Consider the following 26,662-nt stretch of genomic DNA (forward strand, 5'->3'; position numbering starts at 1 on the left):
TTAAGAGAAAAAAATCCTGAAACGAATATCGGCTAATGGAGTAGGACATGGCAACCCACTCCAGTGTTCTTGCCTGGAAAATCCCATGGACAGAGGAGCCTGGTGGGTTACAGTCGATGGGGTCGCAGAGTTGGACATGACTGAGCGCACACACAGTCATAAGCTTAGCCACTTCCCTATGTTCTGGCTGGCCACTCATTCTCTTGTTCTGAAGGGATTACTGAAATTGATCCAGGGAAGGTACTCGCAAAAACTTTCCTAAAGTGGAGGACAGTTCTTTCAAAATCAGTAAATACTTGCATTAGTACTTGAGACAGAAAGGGGGACATAATCACCAATAATCCTATCACCCAGAACTTATTTCTGCCACTCAGATAGCTCCAACACATGATAAGGAACAGGGTGTCAAACAATGCTTTGATCTTTAAGGTTGAAATAGGACTGTCTAAAAGTGTGTTTGTGTTTTGAAGGACTGTGTAATGAAACTCTGAGTAGGTACCTCATGGGTCTGAAACACAGGCAAGATCTGGGCTGAAGACACAGATTTGGGAGACATTAGCATTTAGTTGACATGGTAAGCCACTGGAATAGATGCGGTGGGGAGAGGAGGGAATGGGTAAAGCGGTTGGACTGGAAAGCTTCAGACGCCCTGAGACGGTCCACATTCAGGGAATGGGCAGAGTAAGAAGAGCTTCCCCTACAGGAATGGGAGGAAGGTCAGGAAAACTCAGCATCCAAAGGAGATGAGAATGGAATTTGGTATTAGATGCTTCCAAAAGGTAAAGGAGGATGAGTCCTAATGATGTCATTGAATTTTATCACAATGATACCTATTTACCATAAATTTCTTCTTGATCTTACTACTACTACTGAGTCGCTTCAGTTGTGTCCGACTCTGTGACCCCATAGATGGCAGCCCACCAGGCTCCCCCGTCCCTGGGATTCTCCAGGCAAGAACACTGGAGTGGGTTGCCATTTCCTTCTTCAGTGCATGAAAGTGAAAAGTGAAAGTGAAGCTGCACAGTCGTGTCTCACTCGCAGCGACCCCATGGACTGCAGCCCACCAGGCTCCTCCGTCCATGGGATTTTCCAGGCAAGAGTACTGGAGTGGGTTGCCATTACCTTCTCCATTCTTGGTCTTCCTCAGACACAATTGTTAATCTCCTGTGTTAATCTGTTCATACATGCATGAGAAACTTAGCACAAATGTATTTTATTGGGTTGACTAAAAAGCTCATCTGGGTTTTCCCATACCAGGAAAAACCTGAATGAACTTTTTGACAAAGCGTGTGTGTGTGTGTGTGCAGGTGTGTGTGTGTATGTGTGTGCAGGTGTGTGTGCAGTTGCTCAGTTGTGTACGACTCTTTGCAACCCCATGAATCGCAGCATGATTCACAGACAGGCCTTCTTGTCCATCACCAGCTCCCAGAGTTCACCCAAACTCATGTCCATCGAGTCAGTGATGCCATCCAGCCATCTCATCCTCTGTCGTCCCCTTCTCCTCCTGCCCCCAATCCCTCCCAGCATCAGGATCTTTTCCAACAAGTCAACTCTTCGCATGAGGTGGCCAAAGTATTGGAGTTTCAGCCTTAGCATCAGTCCTTCCAGTGAACACCCAGGACTGGTCTCCCTTAGGATGGACTGGTTGGATCTCCTTGCAGTCCAAGGGACTCTCAAGAGTCTTCTCCAACACCACAGTTCAAAAGCATCAATTCTTCAGTGCTCAGCTTTCTTCACAGTCCAACTCTCACATCCATACATGACCACTGGAAAAACCATAGCCTTGACTAGACAGACCTTTGTTGGCAAAGTAATGTCTCTGCTTTTGAATATGCTATCTAGGTTGGTCATAACTTTCCTTCCAAGGAGTAAGCGTCTTTTAATTTCATGGCTGCAGTCACCATCTGCAGTGATTTTGGAGCCCAAAAAAGTAAAGTCTGACACTGTTTCCCCATCTGTTTCCCATAAAATGATGGGATCAGATTCCATGATATTAGTTTTCTGAACGTTGAGCTTTAAGCCAACTTTTTCACTCTCCTCTTTCACTTTCATCAAGAAGCTTTTTAGTTCCTCTTCACTTTCTGCCATAAGGGTGGTGTCATCTGCATATCTGAGGTTATTGATATTTCTCCCGGCAATCTTGATTCCAGCTTGTGCTTCTTCCAGCCCAGCATTTCTCATGATGTACTCTGCATAGAAGTTAAATAAGCAGGGTGACAATATACAGCCTTGACGTACTCCCTTTCCTATTTGGAACCAGTCTGTTGTTCCATGTCCAGTTCTAACTGTTGCTTCCTGACCTGCATATAGGTTTCTCAAGGGACAGGTCAGGTGGTCTGGTATTCCCATCTCTTCCAGAATTTTCCACAGTTTATTGTGGAAAATAAATAAAGCCTTTGATTGTGTGGATCACAGGGACTCTCAAGAGTCTTCTCCAACACCACAGTTCAAAAGCATCAATTCTTCAGTGCTCAGCTTTCTTCACAGTCCAACTCTCACATCCATACATGACCACTGGAAAAACCATAACCTTGACTAGATGGACCTTTGTTGGCAAAGTAATGTCTCTGCTTTTGAATATACTTTCTAGGTTGGTCATAACTTTCCTTCCAAGGAGTAAGCATCTTTTAATTTGACGCCAATATGACTATTGACATAGTCAATAAGGCAGAAATAGATGTTTTTCTGGAACTCTCTTGCTTTTTCCATGATCCAGTGGATGTTGGCAATTTGATCTCTGGTTCCTCTGCCTTTTCTAAAACCAGCTTGAACATCTGGGAGTTCATGGTTCACGTATTGCTGACGCCTGGCTTGGAGAATTTTGAGCATTACTTTACTAGCATGCGATATGAGTGCAATTGTGCGGTAGTTTGAGCATTTTTTGGCATTGCCTTTCTTTGGGATTGGAATGAAAACTGACCTTTTCCAGTCCTGTGGCCACTGCTGAGTTTTCCAGATTTGCTGGCATATTGAGTGCAACACTTTCACAGCATCATCTTTCAGGATTTGAAATAGCTCAACTGGAATTCCATCACCCCCACTAGCTTTGTTCGTAGTGATGCTTTCTAAGGCCCACTTGACTTCTTCACATTCCAGAATGTGGCTCTAGGTGAGTGATCACACCATCGTGATTATCTGGGTCATGAAGGTCTTTTTTGTACAGTTCTTCTGTGTATTCTTGCCACCTCTTCTTAATAGCTTCTGCTTCTTTTAGGTCCATACCATTTCTGTCCTTTATCGAGCCCATCTTTGCATGAAGTGTTCCCTTGGTATCTCTAATTTTCTTGAAGAGATCTCTAGTCTTTCCCATTCTGTTCTTTTCCTCTGTTTCTTTGCATTGATCTCTGAGGAAGGCTTTCTTATCTCTCCTTGCTGTTCTTTGGAACTCTGCATTCAAATGGGAATATCTTTCCTTTTCTCCTTTGCATTTTGCTTCTCTTCTTTCACAGCTATTTGTAAGACCTCCTCAGACAGCCATTTTGGTTTTTTGCATTTCCTTTCCATGGGGATGGTCTTGATCCCTGTCTCCTGTATAGTGTCACGAACCTCCCTCCATAGTTCATCAGGCACTCTATTTATCAGATCTAGTCTCTTATCTATTTCTCACTTCAACTGTATAATCACAAGGGATTTGATTTAGGTCATACCTGAATGGTCTAGCAGTTTTCCCTACTTTCTTCAATTTAAGTCTAAATTTGGCAATAAGAAGTTCATGATCTGAGCCACAGTCAGCTCCTGGTCTTGTTTTTGTTGACTGTTTAGAGCTTCTCCATCTTTGGTTGCAAAGAATATAATCAGTCTGATTTTGGTGTTGACCATCTGGTGATGCCCATGTGTGGAGTCTTCTCTTGTGTATATATATACACATGTTCACAGCTCCACTTCCCCTAAAAGGTGGAGACCTCCCAAGGGTATGGCCCTTACGGGTATGGTGTCAGTCATCTGTGGTGAGACAGTATTGGCTTGTGTCTCCACAACATTGACACTACAGTCAGCGCCCGTTGTCTACTGCCATGTGAGCTACTTGGTGTCTCTGTTACCTGTGACGTCTGTGGCGTGTAGGGTGATGGTGGTGGCTCCGTCATGCAGGAATGAACATTCCCAAAGCGCAGAAAACCACGCTTGGCTCCCTGTCAATGCCGCGTGGAGTTTGTTGGCAGTGAACTGGATGCTGTCATAATTGTATTAGTTTCAGAGCAGTGCCTGGCATTTAGCATTTAACAAGTATTAATGTGAAAATTCAACACCTTGTAATTAATACAATAACTGTCATTTTAAATTCTGCCAGCATGTAGAGAATGTATGTGGTCCAGGCCAGAGGGAAACCTCTGGACTGAGAATTCTCTGCATGTAACTTTGTTTTATAAAACAACCTGTAGACTTTTTGCAGAGGTACTGTGTAGTCTTTGTGTTTTTTTTCATGTAGTTGGGAAAAAGAAAACTGAAAGGTAAAGAAGAGTCCTGCAGAACAGGCGGGCACATTCAGTTGTGGGAGTGAGCATGCCCCGAAGCAGCCGACGCATGGCCCTCGCAGAGTGAATTTGGCATGAAAGAAACAATACCACACTCTACCTAGTCACCCTGGTTTTGTTTTGGTTTTTTTACAGCTCATAAAATTAAAAGTATCAGTTGATTTCTTAGACTTTGAATTAACTCCTGGTGGGTACACACTCATTCATTCAGCAAATATTTAAATATTGACTCCACTGTGTAAACACTTACTGTATGACAGAAACTGGTGCTGAGGGCAAGGTTAAGAAATTGAATAAGGCGCTGACACATAAACGAGGCCTCCATGGGAAGGGGAGACTTCAGGGATGGGACGGCGGGGGCAGAGGTGCTCACCGAGGACAGTGAGCACCTGCCCTTCCAAGGGGAGACTGCGTGGGCTGGGGGCGGGGCTGATGTGTCCTGTGTGGACAGGGCAGGGGGCTGGGAGGGAGGTTGTCGAGAAGACTGCAGAGGCCAGGCCACGTCTTTCCGGCAGGATGAGGCGTTTCATATTATTAAATACAGAGAAGCCATTGAGTGATTTTTAAGCCATGACTTAATCTAGTTTGTGTTTTGAAATCCGTTCTGCTGCTGCAAAAGCCTTTCTTCTTCTCTGTTTGTAAAATACTTTAGATTTAATATAGGAAATAAAAGTGATTTTTTTTAGAATTTTCTTTTATTATTTATGTGGCTGTGTCAGGTCCCAGTTGCGGCACGTGGGGTCTTAGTTGCGGCCTGTGGGTTCAACTCCCCAACCAGGGATCCAACCTGTGCCCTCTGCACTGCAAGGTAGACTCCCAACCACTGGTCCACCGGGGAAGTTCACAAAGAAACAGATATTTTTAGCCCTAAATACTGACGTCTTTGAGTTGTTTACCAGAAAGAGTTCTTGCATTAAGAATCCACCCTTAAAAATCAGTTTAGGGACTTCGCTGGTGATCCAGTGGTTAAGATTCTGCAAGCTCAATGCAGGGGACCTGGGTTCAACCCCTGGTCAGGGAACATGCCGCAGCTAAGACTCGGCACAGCCAAATAAATAATCAGTTTACATCTTAGATATCAGAAACTTGAGTTATAAAAATAAGATGATATATATCTAAAAATGTTCAGTTAGTGTTGGAGAGCGTTCTTAAAACTTGAGGTCTGAGATCCTTTTGCCTGCTGGAATCAGATTCCCTTCAGCCCCTGTTCTGACTGTTAGTGTATCTGAAAAGCGATATAGTCTGAATGTTGATTTACCGTGCACACAATTTTCACAGGAATTTGTCTTTTCCCACTTGTTCCATTTTAAAAAGATGTCAGCCTTTTATGATCCTGACTGCCTTAAAAGCAGTAATAGGATGTTTCTTTTAATTGGAAATGCTTTGTCTGTTGCACAATAAATTTCTTTCTTGTAATTGTGATCATGAGCAACATCTTACATTTCAGTTAGTTCATTCAGGAAGTATTTGCTCACCCGCCCTGTGCCAGGCACTGGTCTGGGATCTGAGGATGCTTGTGAACTAAACTGAGATCCCTACCCTTTGAGGAGTTTGTATTCCAGTGGGAGGAGGTGGATGGCAATTAATAAGCATAATTAGTATCTTTATTATACTACTACTAAGTATAATTAGTGTGCTGGGGGTAGTACATGCTATGAAATTGTAGAGCAGCTGGTGGAGGGAGTGAGGAGGCTGGAGCTTTAAATACAGTGATCAGGGTAGCATCACTGGGAAGGTCTGAGTGGAGCAAAGGATTGGCAACTTGTACTGATGGGGGATGGGGGTGAGCAGATCCAGCAAAAGGAACAGTCCACACAAAGAAAGGCCCCAGGCCAAAGTGCTCCAGGCCTGTTTGCGGAAGGGTAGAGAAACCTGCAGGTCTAGAGGGAGGGAGGGAGCTCCTCTGCCTTTTCAGAACAGGCTTCTCAGTCAGATTCATAAGCCAAAATAAATGAGTAAATTAGGGAAAGAATTTTCATCCTGTGAACGTTCTGCAGGTGGTAATCTATAAATACCCCAACTCATGTCTTAACTTGAATTAGGTAATTCCTAAGTAACACAAAAGTTTCTTAAATTCAGCTAGGCAAACAAAAAAATCTTTTTCTTCAAATAAGAAACTGATGTTGGATCACAAGCTCATATGAACTAGCATTTAGTAAAAGGTAAAAATTTACCCTTCCAAAGAATAGATTTCAAAAGCCAAAGGCTTTGCTTTATAGCAGAGATTGGCAAAGGCACACTTGTCTCAGAGACGGGCGGTGATGGAGGTGAAGATTGGGCCGAGTCTGAGGGGACTTTAGAGCAGATTTGGTTACCTACCTTCTTTCTTTCAAGCTCAAGTAGCTCCAGATTCTTTTATCATTTTTATTTGGTGATCTATGTTTTCTGTTCTTTAACTCAGTGAGATTTTCCTTGTGTTTCTTAAGTTGGCAGCCTAAATCAGGTACACTGCTTTTCATAAGGTCCTGTTCCCCAGTCAGGGCCGGCTGCTGGCTGCTCAGAAATCAGTACTTGAGAGAGAGACAGATGTTGGTGGAAAGGAACATTACTGCCAATCAGAATGCTGGCAATATGCAGATACAGTAGGCTCAGTGTCCCTCCACAAACCATCTCCCAGGATTCTGCTTGGCCATGAAAGGTTTTAAAGGGAAAAAGGAAGGCATCTTGGTTAATCCTTGAGAGAGAGAAGTGGGGTCGTCCTCCTACTGTGTGCAGTCTTGTCTCCCCTACCCTCACCCCACCCCACCCCACCTCCGGCTCTGCAAAGTGAAGGATCTTAGTTCCCTGGCTGGGATTGAACCTGGGCCGTGGCAGTGAAAACACCAAATCCTAACCACTGGACCACCAGAGGATTCCTGTGGTTTTCCTTCAGATGCTGTCCCGTTCACAGTGTGTTCCCGGGAAAGCTGAAGGGGAAGCTTGGGAGGAGATCTTGTCATCTGTTAGCTTCTTATCCTTAATTTCTGCTCCTTTGATCTACAGAAAGACCCAAGAGATCAGGGTTAGGCAAGGTGTCCTGTGGCCAGAAGACTTGAAAGGTGTGCTGGGCCCAGAGATGAGCAGAGCATGGGGATGCCTGATCTAAGGGGCCTCTGCAGAGAGCTCTTTCCTGCCAAAAGCTGCTTCCAAATCCCCACTTGTGAGAACATCCTTCTATTTCTGTGGGATCATGGGTGAAGGTCTGACTTCTGCTGACATGCAGTTCCTTAGAGCAGATGTCCACGTGGGTCCGTTGGTGACAGTACTGTTGCCTGTTTACATAAACAAGCAGAACAAGCTTATGAACAGTAGGGTTAATCCCACTTTCTTAAGGTCATTCCTTGGAGCTGTTCACCATAGACTCAGTACTGCTCAAGATGGAGCCGTTTACTCACAGCTGCAGTCTGGTCTGTACAAGACCTCAGGAATGCGCAGCCCGCACTGCCTCTGTGGCTCTATTGTCCTAATCTCGAGCTGCCTCAGCCTGCTCCTTTGTGACTCAGGGAGGCCTGGGAGACTTCAGCTTCTCTACAGAAGGTAGGCAGGGCCCTTTGTCCTTGGGTCGGGGTTTGTCCTTGGGGGCAGAGGTTTAGGGTTCTGCTCCTTTCCAGTCCTAATCAATGACTGATACAGTAGAATACTGTCAAAGTCACGCGCGTTTCAGGTGTGTTATATTGTTGTGCGTATTGCATATCACCTTTGTTTCGGATGCATGGTTCTGACTGTAAAGAACCAGCCTTAGTTTATCCAGTGAGATACTTGCGGTGTTCCAGCTGTGTGTGCGTGCTAAGTCTCTCAGTCATGTCCGACTCTTTGCAACCCCATGGACTGTGGCCCGCCAGGCCTCTCTGTCCATGGGATTCTCCAGGCAAGTATACTGGAGTGTGCTGCCATACCCTCCTCCAGGAAATCTTCCCAACCCAGGGGCTGAACCCGAGTTCTTATGTCTCCTGCATTGGCAGGCGGGTTCTTTACCACGGGCTCTACCTGGGAAGACAGAACTGATCTTTCCTCGTGTTTCTGAATTTTATTTTTCAGAGTATCCTTTTGTGGTTTCTTAAACTTTTTTCTTACAGATTCCTTTCCCCATTTGTCGTGGTTGTTTCATACTTGAGTCCCCTCTGCAAAGTTGCTGTTCATTGTTTCTAGCTTAGTTTCCTGTGAAGCTGAAGCCGAGCTATGATCACTGAAGAAAATGCTGAGACACACAGTCTTTGGCTTTCTGAAGCAAAACATTCTACCTTCATCTCCCAGTAAAAAAGGAAAGTGATCCAGGTTACTATAACTGAGAGTTAGAAGGGCCCTTAAAAAATTGGCGAGGCCTTTTCTCCCTTAAACAGAACTCTGTGTGCACCACCCCCAGATGTAATTGCCCACCCTCTTTTTCTTTAAAAGGAGATGCCACGACCTCTTCAGGCCTCCTGTTCCAGCGCCATCCTGAGTGGGAAGTTCAAGTGTTTTGTAGACATTTGATTTGTTGAATGACAGGATAAGAAGATTGCACTCAAAGCAAGCTTATTCCTAAATCTCTCTTGATTGGATATTTTGATAACTGAGTTTTAAACATAAGACCCCAATTTTTTTTTACAGTTTAAGATACCATGCAAAGACAAATCTACTCTGTTTATCTTTCTTATATTCTGTTCTTGGTTTGGTGTGAAATGGGGTTTGGGTTACACGGCCACAATGTGGGGACCTCTGAGATGTCTAACCTGGTGTTGACTAGTTCACTTAATCACTATTAACATCCAGCTACATTTGAAGTTTTTAATCATAACATTTGCCAAGCTGTATGTCAAAATGCAACTTAAATTTTTTTTTTTTAAATCAGTGCTGTTTAAGTCATGACAGAAAAATCTTCCCTTTAAGACTTGTCAAATTCCGACTCTGAGAGAGATCCTCTATAATGATGACAACTTGTGGGCCCGCCCAGACTTGAAGGAATCTGCATCTGTTCGCTATCCTTTTGTTCTCATGAGAAGTAAGCAGTTGAGGGCACAGTCATTCATAATTCATACTGCCTCATTAGGAGGAGGACTTCGGTTTTTAAGGATTGGCTAGAGTGTTGTCTTACCCTTGAAGATTTATTTACTCTCATTTTTAACGAATTGTCTAGGTCATTTGGGATAAATTTGTTTGCACGGTCATACTACTTGGACGTGGACAATTTTTTCATTAAATGTTTTTAAAACCTCGTTTAGCATCATGTGTCATTGTTTTCAGCATGTACCTTCTCAGAAACTTCACAGGAGGGAAAGCAGTGACGCAGAAGGAATTTATCAGTTATCATTCTTTGCACAGTAAAACCATCGACATCCATCACCAGCTTCTACTTCAAATCAGATTTTAATTTGGATGTTCCATTACTCCTTGAAACAGTTTTGTTCCCTGTACATGCTGTGTTACCTTGGTTTTATAATCGAAAATAACTGATAAAAACAACATCTGAGCTCTTGAGCCTAGAATATCAGTGTAGTTTATTTTGGGACTTGAGTTTAAAGGCTTTCTAGAATTTGTGATTATACCTCTCAGTCCTGAAAGTCTTTCCAGAAATCCTGTATCTTATGAGTTCATTCTCACATTTTTCATTGCTGGGTCATTATTTACTGGTGAAATCCCAAGAATAAATAGTAATGAATCTGGCATTTTATCAGTGACTGTATTAAAGCAAATTGCCAGGAAATGAGTGTGATCCAGGTCTCATCTGACAGAAGGGAGAGGGTGTTGGTCACATGTAATTTAGGGATAAAAGTGGGAGCAAACTAAGTTAACCAGAGGTGGAGGAAAGACTTCGAGACTGGGGTACACAGAGGAATCACAGCCGAGGCACAGCTAAGTACAGTTCATACGTGTACATGCGTATGATTGGAGTGCAGTGGCTTCACAACGTTGTGTTAGTGTCTGCTCTGTGACACTGTGGATCAGCCGCATGTGTGCCTATGTCCTCTCCATCCTGCACCTCCCCCCCCAGCCCCCGCCCTGTCCCGCCCCCTAGGCGGTCGCAGGCACAGAGCTGAGTGTCCTGCGCTATGCAGGGGGCCCCCGCCATCTCCCTGCTCTAACCCGAGTCGGGCGTGTGTGTCAGTGCCAGTCTCCCGCTTCCTCTCCCGCCACCTCCCTTGCCCACACGTCCTCTCTCTCTGTCTGCATCTTTGTCTGTTCCTGCCCTGAAAATAGGCTCATCCATGCCATCTGTGTAGGTTCCACATACAGCTCTTACACATCAGTTCCATTTCTTTGTGTGAATGAGAAGGATGAGAATGGCAGCTTCTTTCTGTACAGAACAGACAGGATAGGCTGCAGTCTCCAGCAGAACTGAATTCATCAACTGCCTTAACCTGTTCCAGTGAATTGTTAATTGTCCGCAAGCTTGTTGGGTGCCCTCTTGTAGTACCTTACACTGCCTGTCTCTTCCTTCCTTCCTCTCCCCATAGTTTCTAAAAAAACAGATGTGTTGGAATTAGTCCAGAAGCCACAATCAGAGGGGCTTGGTTTCTTCCAAATCCGAGGATGACTGTCTTTTCCCTTAGAAAACAGTTAACCCTTTTCTATGTTTATGCTGGAGAAATAAGCCGGTCTATTCCAGTCACTGTTTTATTTGTTTATACTTTTAAATAGAAAAGGGTAAAGCTTGCTATAAATATAACTGATCTTTTAGACCAAGCAAGGACCTCCTTCGCTAGCTAGTCATTTGTACATCTTTTGTTTCTAGGCAAAAATGTCACGATTAGAACTTTTCTCTTTATTTATTCCATCCATTTGTATCTGAAAGTGTATTATTCTGAGTTCATTGTGCATGTCAGTGGTTCGTTAGAGCTGAAGACCACACACTGGAAGCAGAGGGAGACGCCCAGATCGGCATGAGGAGAGCAGGCGGGAGACCCCACTCTCATCCCTCTGTGGAAGAAGAAGCCATATTTTGCCATCTTTCTAGAAGCAAAATGCTGTGAAAGCAGGGACTTCTGGAACTCTCTCATGTTTTCAAATCTATAACTGCTGTCTTATGTAATCTTAATTTCATTCATATAGCCAATTCTTTTTCTTTTTTCCTTTTTCCATCTCTCTTACTGGATTTTTCCTAGAACACTGGCCTCAGTTTTTCCCTTTTTCATCCACCAGATATAAGCATCCTATTTCTTGCCAAGCTGACATATTTTGAAGTAAAAGTATCCTATCTGATATGAGGATTTAGGCCTTAAAATTTTTGTTAATAAGGTTACTTGTCTTGGCATTTGATGAGCGTCTTTTATTTTGTTGAACTCTGTTGGCCTTGAAGGAGTTTTCAGTAGCTTAGCAGTAATTGGAGTAATGAAGACACCGCCTTTGTTTTCTTATGGCTGAAAAGCTTTTCCCCACCTCTGCTAAGTCCCACTGAAATGAAAACTCCAGTGGCGATCACTTAAAGAAATTAATGTGTGAACTAGTTGATGCATGTTAGGAATTCTGTGCGAGATTTTCACAATCGGAAGTTCTTTAGCAGTAGCTGCACATTGTTTAGGGTAAATGCTAAACTGGGGTTATTTTTTCTGAAATTGCACTCTAGAAGGAATAAGATATGGCTTATGCTTAGATGTCACTGGGATGTACATGTAATTTTGTATCATATGAGACATCTTTCATACTGAAGAAAAAATGTGAGAAGACAGAATGAGTATGTGATCAAATACAACAGGCATATTGAATTACTTCGCATTTAGTTCCTAAGTAAAAGGACCCAGAACATTCCAGTAACAACTTGTCAAGAGCTGTTGGCCATATTTAAATCTCATAAATTATGTAGATGGAATGGACCTTTGAAATAGTTGATTCTGTAAAGAGAAAAAATGGAAAAGCTTAGTATTCAGGTGTCAACACCAAGAATTGACCATCTGTCAGAAAAGAGAATCCAGCAAAACAAGTACATTTTCCAGGGGAAAATGATGGGACTGATCTGGGGTTCTGGTTAGTTGGTAGTGCTGGGAGGTTTGTAACATGTAATGCTTAACACCGGAAAAAACTGATTTCCTTCAGCTCCTAAATTTAACTGACTGCTCTAACTGTATCAGCAGAGCACCTAGTCATAGCAGCTCTAAAGCATCACAGTTACTTCAGCTAAATCTGAATGTGGGATTTCGTTTTTAGATTTCTAGAATGTGGGAGCTCCCTTCTTTGATGGTTTTGAACTGCATATTAAAAATGGGGTGGGGGGAGATGAGAAGATAATACTTGGACAGTGCTTTTAGGGTGTAAAAGCGCAGCTGAGAGCGCGGACCTGGGAGGAAGACCGCCTTGGTTTGGATTATGGTACCGCGAGTCAGACACAACTTAGTGACTGAACGCGCACATCTTGAGCTTCCTGTGCCTCAGTTTTCTCATCACTAAAATGAGGTGATAGTAGTACTTTGTAAGATAATGGGGATAACATGAGTCAATATTTGTAAATTGTGTTTGGCACGTGGTAAGCATTATTATAGAGTTTGTTAAAACTCTGATTTAGTAGCTGAATTAATCATTGGACTTAATTTAATAAACATTATATTACTTCCCTCTATATTTTACTTTCATCTTTCTCAAGTCGCCTTTCTCAATTTTTTATGTGAGTGTACTTTGTCCAGATTACAGATGTTTATAGAGCTGTTGTTAAGGAAAGAGAGTAAGCATATGCTTAGCTTGAGAGTCATGCTTCCCTGCCATGAGGAACCAGTTCTTCAGAGACAGGGAATGTCTAGCAGTCAGCAAATCAGTGTTGATTATCGTATTCTTGATCCAGTGATTTCCTTAGGTGACAGTAAAGGATATTAGTAATATGGGGTGTGTAGCACAAACACCCATGGGTTTTCCCATGTCTTCCCCAGACCTGTCTCAAGGTAGAATAGCAGGTATTTCTTAGGCTCCACGAAGTGATGGCCGATTGACGTGAGTTGATGATGCTCTGGTTCTGTTCTGTTTGTTTTTGAAGCAGGGTAGGGGAGTGTGGGGGAGCCTTCAGGACATATATTTAGCTATGTATGTCAGATAACAGTATAGAGCTTCAGAACCCTGATTTCAAGGTCACTTTCTTTTGGATGAATTTAATCCCATAAGTTTGGGACACTCATTGATTAATGAGTTTCTGTTAAGCCAGTTATACCTCTAAATCGCTTTCAGGATGTATAGCTTCTTAAAAACTATTTAATGCATGTGCTCTTTTGAGTAATGTACTTTACACATCTAATTGTGGTCCATGGTGTTTAATCTATTTTAGAAACTGGATGGCTTCCACAGGGAGCCAGTCCTCGGATATAGACAAGATTTTGGGATTCTTCAGTGATGGCGCACCCCCCACCAAGAAACCCAGGTAAACAAGCGAAAGAAGTCCGAGAAGCAGAGCAAATCACCATTGGTGGCAGCTGATGAGAAATAATGAACTTGCCCTACATCCCATGTGGCTTCACTAATTAACACTGGCCTTCAAAAAGAAAAAAAGAAAATACCGGCCTTCATATAAAAGTCAGACTGTTTTTATTTTGCATTTCATTTTTATTTTTATCAAGGTCAGAAATGTGTATGATTTTAAGTCAGTTCTTCAAGGCTTGTAGTGTCTCAGCCGTCCTTGGAGCTAATCACTTTCAGCTTTGTCTGTTTCTTCTAATGTTTGCTTCCAGATTTTTAGTACTCTGTTGTTTACTGCTCTTTTTTTTTTTTTCAGTTTTTGGTTTTATCTATTTCAAATTATGGAAAATAAGGATTAGGTTTGCTATCATGAATCCTCCCCTCATAGCTCCCAACACCCCCCCCACACACACACACATATGAATCCTCCCCTCATAGCTCCCAACACACACACACACACCCCCCACACACAGACCCAAAGCCTCTCCCCGCAACACACACACACCAAGGACTCTCCCCACAACCTCCTCGTATGTTTTATATCACAATTTTCAGTTTGATATTTACATCATATGACTATAAATAGTGTTCATAGCTGAGCCTCATATGTGATGATTACGTTTCTTGTCCATTTTTTTCCTCTTGTTTATTAAGCGTGTCCATTTTTTTTTTTGGCTTGCTTTGTTTTCTTTGAGCCTGTTAATTTAAACTCAGACTGTGACTGAGAGTAAACCTCCTAATCCACTGGCCCACGCCAGGGACGTACTAGCTTAATGGTTCTGTGGACTCTCCCCTCGGCTGTGTTCCCGGCCTGCCACCTTGCAGCTCCCTGCCATTTCCTTTCCCGTCACCCTGGGAATTCCTTTCACATTTCTCCTGTGTTGGACCCTCTGTTTCCTGGATCGTCCTTTTCAGTGTACGCCTTCATTTTGCTGAAAAATGTCTCATCAGCTTCTTTATTAAGACTTCAGAGGGAAAAAGTTTGGGGAGACATTTGACAGTGTCTAACTGTACTCTTAACATTGATTTGCTGATTTGGCTGAGTAGAAAACTTTAGGTACAAAATCATTTTCCTTAGAGTTGTGAGATCATTGTCCATCCTCTGCTAACATCTAAGTGTTCCTGCCAAAATAGCCACTCTGATCTAATTCACAGTCCTTTGTAACATATGACCTCTTTTTCTTTTCTCATTAGATGCTCATAAGGATGATGGTTTTTTTCTCAGTAGTCTGAAATTTCACAGCACTGTATCTTCATAGAGTCTGGGTATCAGGTAGCTCTTTTAAGCAGACTACTGGTGATTTCGTGTTGGAGACATTTTCCTGTGTTACTATTTGATAATTTCCTTTATAGTTCTTTTCTGTTTTCCGTCTTGGTAGGACTCTGGGTATTTAGGCACTGGACCTTCTGGATAAGGCTCTAATTTTCTTACAGTTTTCTGTCACTTTTGTTTTCATCAGTCTGCTTTCTCAAAGATTTTCTCAGTTGTATCTCCCACCTTATGAATTTTTATTTCTGTTACATTTTTAATTTCTAAGAAATCTTTTTGTTTGCGCAGTTTTTCTTCTTTTTTTATAGCATCCTGTTCTGTTTCACAGATGCCATTTTTTAAAAACACCTTTGTAGAGAATGTCCCTGTTTCCTTTTCAGTTTTTCTTCTCTCTCCTGTGTTCTCCCTTGTTTTCCCCAAGTTCCTCTCTACCTGCTGGCTTGTTTGGATGTAACTCGCATGCTGGGAGTTTGTTCAAGGGAAGGCGCCCCTTGTTTTTCTGCTCCTGTTTAAGAGAAAACACTAAAAAGCCAATTGGAGACTGTGGTGAGGGGCTTGGTTGCTGGCAGGCCGCTATGGATCTTTTCTCTCATGTGGGTCGTTTTTCCCCAAAGGGGACTCCTCCTGTCTCCTGACCCAGGGGGGCTGGGGTACAGGTCTGAGCTTGACTGCCCACGCCTGGAGTCTTCCTTTAGGAGGGGAGGGCAAGGGAAAGTCTCATATTTCTCGTATAGAATTTCCACAGCCACCTCGTCAAGCTGGGCTGTGTTCTCAGACACAGAAGCCTCTGGCCAAACCTCCCTAGAAGATAGGCCTCCCTTCCTAGGGTTCTAACCGCATCTGGCACAGCCTTGCAGTGAATTGACCCTCTGCCTTCTGATGTTCTACCCGAGCATCCCCAAGCTGCTACCCAGGGGCTCGGCTCTTGGCAGCTCCTAAGCTCTGTTGACCTGGTTTGCCTACTTTTCCTATTTCCGTTATCTTCTCCTATTTCACTTTTTATGAACGTATGCCTTCTTTAAAAATTACTCTTACTTAGTGTTTTAGGAAGAGCTGAAAATGAAACAACTGTTACATTTTCCTGTTGTAACTGGAAATCTTAAATATGGAAAAATCATACCTCAAATCTGTAATGTCTGAGGTAAAGAATTCAAATAGTACAGCACATTCAAGTTCAAAGCAGAAGTCCTTGTTCTCCCCAATCCCCTGAGTTAACTACTGTGTGCAGTTCTTTCAAATCCTTCTAGACGTTTTCTTAAGTATGTTTGTGCCTGCTTCACCTCCTTGATCCCCTTGAACTGAAGCGCACCTTTCATTGCTTCTAACCTCCATTGTCAGTCTTCCTCAACAGACAAAGCTTTTGCAGTCAAGGACTCCACTGTGTGTGGTGCTTGATGAGTTTTTCATCAAGTTGGGAGCAGGGAAGGCAGTTCTAGAGGTAGAAAACCAGGTTTCAAAACCAGGTTTCTTAAGGCTAAAAGCCCTGCTCCTCTCTTGCGTTAACGCCAGCATACAGATCCTTTTTCTGTTCATTTCATTATGTGGACAAAAGGCTGAGAAGGGCAATTTCTTAAGAAAACACATGCCGTCAGCAGAAACTAAAGTGCATAAACATATTTCACACAGGTTTTATTAACGATACAGTCTCAGGATGTAGGGGCGTGGAGAAGCAAAACACAGACACTCGCACCCTTGCTGTCTCACACAGAAGCCAGGATTGGACGCAGTGCTTATCACGGGAAGAAAGGAATGTTTTCCACCTTGCGTCATGTCCGTTGAATAGTTCTTTTTTTATTTAGGTCTGTAAGGCTCTTGTGTTTTCAGAATTCTGTTGGCCTCTACTTCATTTTTTGCCTGAGGATGTCTAGAACAAAACCAAAGGCAAATTTGTTCCCATATTTGACTGTCTCATGCTTCACTTTAGTCATGCCCATTTTCATCTTAACGTTCTCAAGTTTGGGGCTTAGATTTGTTTTGGCTTTTCTTTTGTCTCCCGTTTTACATTTCTCAACGGTAGGAATTTCATGTTGGAGAGGATTCTTTTCTCTCTGGAGTCCAAATCAAACATGTCTTTTTGAAATGTATGTTGATTTAAAATATAGTTTACTTATCAGAACTCAGCTGAGCTGTGATAATCAGACCTTTTCCTAGTGTTAGTGGGTTTTCTTAGGTTGTGAGGATTACGAAAGAGAAGATTGATCTCATCAGGCTCTTTAGGATTCCCGCAGTAGGATTTTTACTCTGTTTTTCAGCAAACACTGGCACGGTACTCTGGTCTTTTTGCTCACTCTGCTTTGTAAAGGCGTTAGACCTGTGCTTGTCATCTTTGCGGTTGCAAGACTGGAGCTGAAAACCGTGGTTTAAGATGGCCTTGCTCTGTGCCTTGTGTCTGCTGGGTGTTCCCAGTCTTCGTTTGTTTGACCCTTTCAGGAAGCTGCTCCCAAGCCTGAAAACTAAGAAGCCTCGGGAGCTTGTGCTGGTGATTGGAACAGGCATCAGTGCTGCGGTTGCACCCCAGGTCCCAGCCCTGAAATCCTGGAAGGGGTTGATTCAGGCCTTACTGGATGCAGCCATAGATTTTGATCTTCTAGAAGATGAGGAGAGCAAAAAATTTCAGAAGTGTCTGCATGAAGACAAGAACCTCGTCCATGTTGCCCATGACCTCATCCAGAAACTATCTCCCGTGAGTACTCTGTATGCCTTGGTATTTGATCTTCCCTGAAACAGGACACGCATGCTAAATGCAGTAAGGATGTTCATTTCTGGTTTGTAGATTTGTATAACATTTGGCTCTTCTCCAAAATGTCTGTCCGTGGACCTGATTAGGGTAGTTACCTTGACCCCATTTCAGTGTGGGGATGGGAGTGGTAATGATGACGTTGTTGTTGAAGCCTTTATATATACAAAGTGAGGCCACGGTCCCATTACTGCTGGTTTAAATTTACTTTTTCTGTAGTAGTAGTATACTCACTACTATAAAAGCTGTGTTCCCTGGCATCCATGTCTTTTAGAGAACCTCAGAAAGATTAGAGATAGTTCTTATTTTGTGGATGAAGCCGTGCCAGTTTTTAATGTTTCTTTTAAAGGCAGTCATTCATTTATAATATATATATATATATATATAGAGAGAGAGAGAGAGAGATTGAGAGAGTCATGTTTTGTCAAACTGAGCTGGAAATCAGTTCCTGAATGATATAAGGGCCTTCTTGTCTTGCTTTGTTTTAAAAATGTTTAAGAATCAGGATTCACTTAAGATATATTTGGGTATAATAGAGTAGCCAAAGCATGTTTTAAAGCTTAGTAGATTAAGTGCACCTTGGAAAAAAATATAACTCTGAACTCCAAGTCAGTTATTACCACTGCTTTTTGCCCCTCCACCCTAGGGCCTATAGAAAAGAAGTGTCATCAGCTGTTAGCCTGAAAGGTATTTAAAAGCAATTCCCTCCTAGTTCCTGACTCATTCAGAAACTGAGGGCCTGTTACTTCCTCTTTTCATTTCATTGTCCTTAATTGGGATAAAATGTTACTAATCTGGAACAGTATAAAAAATTAATAGACTTTTAAGAGTTCCTGGTACCTCTCCCTCATACCGTATACAAAAATTAACTCAGTGGATTAAAGACCTAAATGTTAAGAGCTAAAAGATATAAAACTTTTAGAAGAAAACATAGTTTTAAAGCTTCCTGATCTTGGATCTGGCAGTAGGTTTTAATTGCGACACCAAAAGCCTAAGAAACAAAAGAAAAATTAGGTTAAACTGTACTTTGTCAAAGTTACGAAAGCTTTTAGGCTCACCAAGCATTATCCGGAAGGTGAGAAGACAGCCCCCAGAACAGGAGATGATGTAAACAATTCATGTGTCTGGTAACAGTGTGGTATCAGAATATATAGAGAACTTAATAATGCAAATAATCCAGGTTTTTTTTAAATTGTTTTAAATACAATTTACAGTGTTCTATACAGTTTCTGGTGTATAACAACATGATTCAGTTGTACATATATTCTTTCTCGTATTCTTTTCCATTATAGTTTATTTTAAGAATATTGAATATAGTTCCCTCTACTATACAGTAGGACCTTATTTATCTGTCTTATATGTAGTAACTTGTACCTGGTAATGCCAAACTCCCATAACAGTAAGTTTGTTGCCTATGTCTGTGAATCTGTTTCTGTTTTATAAATAAATTCATTTGTATAATTTTGTAGATTGCATCTGTGTTGTCATATGATACTTGTCTTTCTCCTATGCGATATTTGTCTTTATTGTATGATATTTGCCTAAGTAAGTCTGACTTACTTAGTATGATGATCTCTATATCCATGTTGCTGCAGATGAGATTATTTCATTCTTTTTATGGCTGGATAGTATTCCATTGTATGTATATACTGTATCTCCTTTACCCATTCATCTGTCAGTGGACATTTAAGTGGCTTCCATGTCTTGGCTATTGTAAATTGTGCCACTGTGAACATAGAGGTGTGTGTAATTTTTTGGATTAGAGTTTTCTCCAGATATATACCGAGGAGTAGGATTGCTGGATCACATGGTAACTCTGTTTAAGGAACCTCCATACTGTTTTCCATAGTGGCTGTACCAATTTAAATTTCTACCAACAGTGTAGGAAGGCTCCCTTTTCTCCACACCCTGTCTGGCATTTAAAATCAGTTTTTAAATGGCAAAGGATTTGAATAGACATTTCTTCAAGGAAGATATACAAATAGCCAATAAGTACATGAAAAGATGCTTGACATCATTAGTCATTGGAAAAACACAGATCAAAAACCATGTCAGGGGCTTCTGTGACATGGTCCAGTGGTTAAGAATCCACCTTCCAATGCAGGGGACGTGGGTTCAATCCCTGGTCAGGGTACTAAGATCCCACGTGCCATGGGGTGGCTAAGCCCTCGCACCCCAACTAGAGAAGCCCCCGTGTGCCTCAGTGGAGACCCAGTGCAGTGGAAAAACAAAACAAAACAAAACAAAAAACCGTGTCAGATATCTCTTCATGCCTGGGATAGCTAGAATCAGAGTCAGATAGTCAGTGTTGGCAAGGCTGTGGAGAAATTGGAACCCTCATTGCTGGGATTGTGAAGCTGTACAGACAAGGTGGGAAACTGGCCATTTCTCAAATAAATACAGAGTTGTCCTGTGACCCAGTGGTTCCATTTGCATACACACACATAGAGAAATGAAAGCATCTGTCCATGTAAAAAAACTTATAAACAAATGTTTATAAGAGCTATAAACAAATGTTTGTAGCATTATTCATAATGGACAAAAGGTGAAAATAGTGCAGCTGTCCATCAGCTGTCAAATAAACAAAATGTGACATTCACGCAGTGGAATATTACTTGCTAGTAAAAAGGAATCAAATTACTGATACATGGCGCAATGTGAACGAACCTTTAAAATATTATGCTGAGTGGAAGGCAGTCACAGAAGACCACGTATTAGAAGATTCCAGTCACATGAAGTGTCCAGACTAGGGAAATCTGTAAGAGCAGAAAGCAGCTTAGTAGTGGTTTAGGGCCGGTGCTTTAGCAGTAGCAGGGGTTGGTGGGCAGGAGGCGAGAGTTCCAGGGTACGGGCTTTCTTCTTGAGATGGAGAAGATTTTCTAAGATTGACTGTGGTAGGGAGTTTCCTGGTAGCCTGGTGGTTTGGATTTTGGGCTTTCACTGCTGCAGCTGGGTTCAGTCCCTGATTGGGGAACTGAGAATCCCACAAGCCACATGATATATGGCCAAAAAAAAAAAAGACTGTGGTGACAGTTGCACATATTTTTGGATCTACAGATAACCACTCAGCTGTGCACTTCAGATAAGTGAATTGTATGTTATGTGAACTGTCTCTCCATAGAGCCGTTGAAGGTAAAAGGATGAGAAAATTATGATTTGAACACTAGTCAATGAAAGAGAGAGTGACTGTGTTAATGCCTGACAGGTGCACTTGAGAGAGAAGAAAGCACACATAATTTTTTCATGCTCAAAAAAATACGAACTTGTATAAAACAGTAATTAAAAATTATATAGCCCCAAAATATAAGGGAAAAGTATTAAGTATGTCAGCTAGTCAATAAAAATGGTCAGTGAGAACCTACTGTGTAGCTGAGAGAACCCTACTCCGTGCTCTGTGGTGACCTAAGTGAAATGAAGGGTTAGTCGCTCTGTCGTGCCCGACTCTTTGCGACCCCATAGGCTGTAGCCCGTCAGGTTCCTCTGTCCTTGGGATTCTCCAGGCAACAATACTGGAGTGGATTGCCATTTCCTTCTCCAGAGGATTGTCCCAACCCAGAGATGGAACCTGGGCCTCTTGCATTGCAGGCAGATTCTTGACTGTCTGAGCCACCTGGAAAGCCCTAAACAGGAAGGAGATCCCAAAAAAGAGGGGTATGTGTGTACATATAACTGATTGACTTTACTATACATAGGAACTAACACAGCATTGTAAAGCAGCTGTACTCCCAATAAAAGTTAAATAGATAACAATAAAAGTGTTGTCTTTCTAGGGGGAAAAGAAAGAGCTCATGAGGACAAAGAATGCTGTATTATGTGTTAGTCCAGGAAGACTCGGAGGCATGGACTTGTCTGCCATGCCACTTGTCCGTTGGAATGGTCTCCAGAGAGTAGAAAGCATGACCTTGTTAGTTGGGTTAGTTATGACTGAAAGTAATGAGAGAACTTAAAGTCAGTGTCAGTATATACTAACCAAGTGACAAACTGGACTCACCGATTATCTCTGGATGGAGATTTATTACTCACCTTAAAGTGTAGTTGTCAGTTCCAACAGAACAGCAATGATCAAACTTTTTGGTCTCAAGACCCTGGTATACTCCTAAAAATTATTGAGAATCTCAAAACAGCTTTTTGTTTCACTGGAGTATATCTCTTTCATATTCACTGTTGGAAATTAAAACTGAGAAATTGAAAAAATAGTAAATTCTCTTAAAAATGATAATAAACCTGTTATGCTAACATAAATAACATGTTTATGAAACACAACAATATTTTTCAAAACAAAAATAAATTAGTGAAAAAGAATAATAAATTAGTGAGAAGAGTGGTATTGTTTCACATTTTGCAAATCTCTTCAGTGTTTGGCCTAATAGAAAACACATCCTCACATCTGCTTAATGTAGTCAGTTTGGTGTGTTTGTGGGTTTTGGTATAACTGTGAAAAAAATGAGGTCTCACAGGTACACACTTGGAAAAGAGGAAAGTGTTTTAATGCTTTTTTGGATAACTGTAGATATTCATTGTTGATAACTACACCAAAATTTTGTAAGTGATGGCTTCCTGGAGATTAATAGCCATAAGGAATCTGAAAGTCAGGTTATAGCCATGTCAGCGGCGATACAGAATCTGAACTTCCCTTACTGTGATGCGTTAGGCTCCATGGTCCGTTTTGCATTTAGAAGAATCTTACTCTAGAATTTGACCCATTTCATTATAACATACAAAAAAATGCATCCTTTAAAATCACTGCCAGTCCTATCACAAAGGTATTTGGAAGCTGTCATGCTCGTGGTGGCAGGTAAATATTTTCTAGAAACCTGATTCTTGCTGGAAAACTCAGCTTTTATCTTTGGCAGCAATGGCAGCAATCATTGGGTTGTGTCTCCTCGAATTGACAGGCTCACTTCATTTATTTTTGCAGAAATGGTCAGAGTACTCAAATCTGCATAATCATGGTTTGTCTGCCAGTCATTCTCTTAAGTAAAAATGAGATTTGATGACAAAAGGTGGCTGGTTCAGCTTAAAGCTGAAAACAGTCACCAGTGTTTTGCCTCAAGGCCCACATGAGACCCCAGTCTGCGGAAGTGCTCCTTGTGTACTTCTCGTTCTTTACACAGGATGTTAGGGGGACGTGTACTCCAGGGTCCGTGCTTAATACAGCTAATAATGTTCACTGCTTTGTTAAGGGCGTTCTCGAGTGCAACTGGCGTTCTTCTCTTACTGTAAGTCTCTGGTAGTGAAGAACACCGATAACTAGCAAGCTGGGTTCCATGAGTCCCGAGTCACACCAAGACACCAGCAGTTCCGCCTTTCATTGCTCTTGCGAAAGTGAAAGTCGCTCAGTCCTGTCTGACTCTTTGCGACACCATGGACTATACAGTCCATGGAATTTTCCAGGTCAGAATACTGGAGTGGGTATTTCCCTTCTCCAGGGAGTCTTCCCAGCCCAGGGGTTGAACCCAGGTTTCCTGCGTTGCAGGTGGATTCTTTACCAGTTGAGCCACAAGGGAAGCTCATTGCTTTTGTACCATCAATGCAAATATCAACATACTTTAAAAAGACAAGTATCGCCTTCATATTGTTATGAAAATAATTTTGACTTTGCAGACCTCTTAAGGAATCTTAGGGATCCACAGTATCAATGGGCCGCATCTTGAAAACCAATCCAATAGGAGATATGTAAGAAACTCACATATGCGCATTTGGGGAAATATGAACACTGAGTACTTGCTACTAAGGAATTGGTATTATTGCATTTTTTAAGTTGTGATAGTGGTATTGCAGACTTTCTTATATGTCAGCAGGAATCCTTATCTTTTAGGAAACTGTGAAGTGTCTGAATGATATGATGCTTGGAAAAATTTCAGTGAAGGGGGCTAGGGTTATGGTGAGGGGAGTTTAGGTTAAGCAGGATTGGCCATGGGTGATGATTGTTTAAATCAGATGATGGTTACGGGAGAGGTGTATTCTCTCTCTCTCTGTTTTTTTACTTTTGTGTGTCTTTGAAAAGGTCCTTTTTTCGATTTTGGAGGGTTTTTTTTGTTGTTGTTGTTGTTTTTAAGAATCTTAACAAACAATAGTAATATGACAAGGCAAAAAGGCCCATCCACTGAGCCAGTTTCTTACAGTAGGGACATGACATTGCAAAGACCTTGGATTTCAGGAGCAGAAAGACTGTCATTTAAAGGCACCGGGATCCTGGGCACATCATTTAATGTCTCAGAATCTATTTTTGCTCCTGTAAAACTGGAATGATGTTACTTATCCCACTTGAAAAATACGTGAGAACATTTTCTGTATGTGAAGTGTCTGGTACATAGTATAATGCACAGTAAATGTTAATAACCTTTTTGTGTTGTTTTTTACTATGTCTGGGATCGGAAGAATGAGAGTTACAGGGTAGGGGGAAATGAAGCAACCTTGGATGCGGTCCATTGTTTTAAATGAGTGAGAAAATGTCCATAAACGTGTGTGGGAGTTCAGCGTTTCCTTTTGACCACGGAACCTCCTTATTTGTTTTCATTCCTTTGTCTTTACTTAGAGAGGCCACTGTTGGGAAATTGAGTTCCAGGGTCACCTGTTTGAAGAGAGAAGCGATTCACTCCGAGTCTGAGGGAATTGGTGCTGCTCCAGTAGCTGCTTTCCTTCCTCCCTGTGTTGAGATGCAAAATGTAATAACCAAAAGAAGTAGGACCCAAAGATAGTCAGCTAAAATACGTGACTCATGATTTTTCTTTCCAGGCTTTAACCTTTTGTATTTCTTTTCTTAGAAGCAAGGAGGTATATCCACACCCATGCTCACCTGATTGCATATCCCGGTGTTTCTGTCTGTCTGTATAATGATTAAAGTGATGCTGGATCACCTTGTTGTTTAACTGTGTGTGTGTGTGTGTGTGTGTGTGTGCGCGCGCGCGTGCACGCAGACGCGTGCATCAGAGTACAAAATGAAGGTATATGAGGCAACAAGGCAGTTCTTAAAGTCACTGTATTGTTTCATTTTAAACACAGTTTGGTTTTCTGAATGGGTACTGTTTACACACGTTGCAGAAATCAAAATGGCGAAAAGGATTTAACAGCCATTATGGCATCTCACTCGCAGTCCACAGCTTTGTCCACCTCCTTTCCCCAGACTTGCCTTCTGTGGGTCACCACTGTCTCGAGTCTCGTTCCAGTGTTTCTTTCTGTGAAAACAAGCAAATAGGATTCTATTTATTCTTACCTCACTGCTTCCACCGCCATGTCAGCAGGTAGCACTCTAGACATGCTGATCTGCACTTGTCTGTCTTAGCTAAGAGTGTGTCCCGGGTCTTTCCGTACCGGTTTCCTGTATATGGATTCTTGGCTGGTTTCCAGTCTTTTACTGTCCCAGATAACAGAGCAGTGATAATGTTACAGAAATCATTTTATTTGATTGTCATTACATCTGTGGGATATATTCCCAGAAACGAGATTGCAAGATTGTAGGATAAATGGATTGTAATTTTGATAGACATTAAAGGGGCATTGATTTTTTAATAACAAATTGAGGAAAGTGCATGACGTTCATTAGTAGTTGACTTGGGACTTCCCTGGTGGTTCAGACGGTAAAGAATCCGCCTGCAATGCAGGAGATCCACATTCGATCCCCTGGAGGAGGGAATGGCTGCCCACTCCAGTGTTCTTGCCTGGAGAATTCCGTGGACAGAGAAGCCTAGCAGGCTTCAGACCATGGGGTCGCAGAGTCAGACACGACTGAGCGACTAATGCTTTCACTTTGCCTTGTACATAGTAAAATTCAGTAACTAGAGTTTATTTCTGATCAGGTCATTAATTCTGAGTGTTAGAGTCCCCAGTTCATGGGCTGCTAATATGTGATGTAATAATTTATGCCACGATATAAGAGAATGAGCAAAAGTTGAAAAACGTGACATGTTGAGAATGAGCAAAAGTTGAAAACTGTGACCCACGTCCTTAGCCGCATAAACTGTAGGCTCTGCCATCCAGTTAGCCCTGGAAAGTGGCTGAGCCACTGACAACAGGGTCAGAACAGTGACCAGCAGGACCAGATGGACTCCTGGCTGCATGAGCACCAGCAGAGGCAGGCTTCCCTTCTGTGCTCTCGTGTTTCTCCTGCGCAAGTAAGTCACCCTTTATTTGGCAGATACAATGAACAAATGGGTGATTTTTATAAAACACTTTGAAAAATAGGAGGTACATTTGGCAAATTGAAGTATGTTTTATGAATCTGTGTACCTGGTTCCGTGGAACCAGATCTTTATTGGAGCACAGTGCTATTAGGACAGTATACAGGTGAAACCAGGAAGGTAAGGGGCTGCTTTGAGGATTAACAGAAAGATTATTGCTGTCTGCTAACTAGCAGCTAGATGCAGTTACTTGGAGTTTGAACGAGGAATAATGGGGCCTTTAAGAACTGATTCTCTGCTTAGATGTTATCTAAGGAATGGTGTTGCAGGAATAAGATACAGATCAGATATTTATTATAGCACATTACATAGCTACTTCCCTGTTTCAGATTCCTTTCGTCCCAGGGATTGCTTGGTCTTTTAAGTTAGAAAGCCAACTTCTCACTTGAGATTGATATTCTGTTTCCTCACTAGTCCTCAGAGATTTTACATGTATTCAAAACAAAGCTGGGAAAGCAGTTATTTAAATGAACCATATGTTAAAAAATAGGGAGTGTGTTTAGAATTGATTAGTGTTTGGTATTTTTACCAGTTGCAAAATGCAGGTTTTTGGAAACCTTTTATTATATAATAAGTATTCTTCCTGGAAGACTTGTAAACAAGTTGCTGGATTATACTAGGGAAAAACAGGCACGGAGAAGCTAAACCACTTGTCCTTTATCCATCAGCATCT

At 41.9% G+C, this 26,662-nt stretch overlaps 1 protein-coding gene across 2 annotated transcripts in view; it reads left to right on the top strand.

Moving 5' to 3' along the window:
- FAM118B (family with sequence similarity 118 member B) overlaps positions 1 to 26,662 on the top strand; it is a 48,153-nt gene that overhangs the window by 9,644 nt on the left and 11,847 nt on the right. For both annotated transcript variants that reach the window (XM_005699614.3, XM_005699616.3), the window contains exons 2-3: positions 13,675 to 13,767; positions 17,503 to 17,755. In XM_005699614.3, coding sequence (XP_005699671.1) covers positions 13,682 to 13,767; positions 17,503 to 17,755 — 339 coding nt within the window. In that variant the 5' untranslated portion in view covers positions 13,675 to 13,681. The remainder of the gene's footprint in view (positions 1 to 13,674; positions 13,768 to 17,502; positions 17,756 to 26,662) is intronic.

Source organism: Capra hircus, chromosome 29 (genome assembly GCF_001704415.2).
Source record: "Capra hircus breed San Clemente chromosome 29, ASM170441v1, whole genome shotgun sequence".
Taxonomy (NCBI): domain Eukaryota; kingdom Metazoa; phylum Chordata; class Mammalia; order Artiodactyla; family Bovidae; genus Capra; species Capra hircus.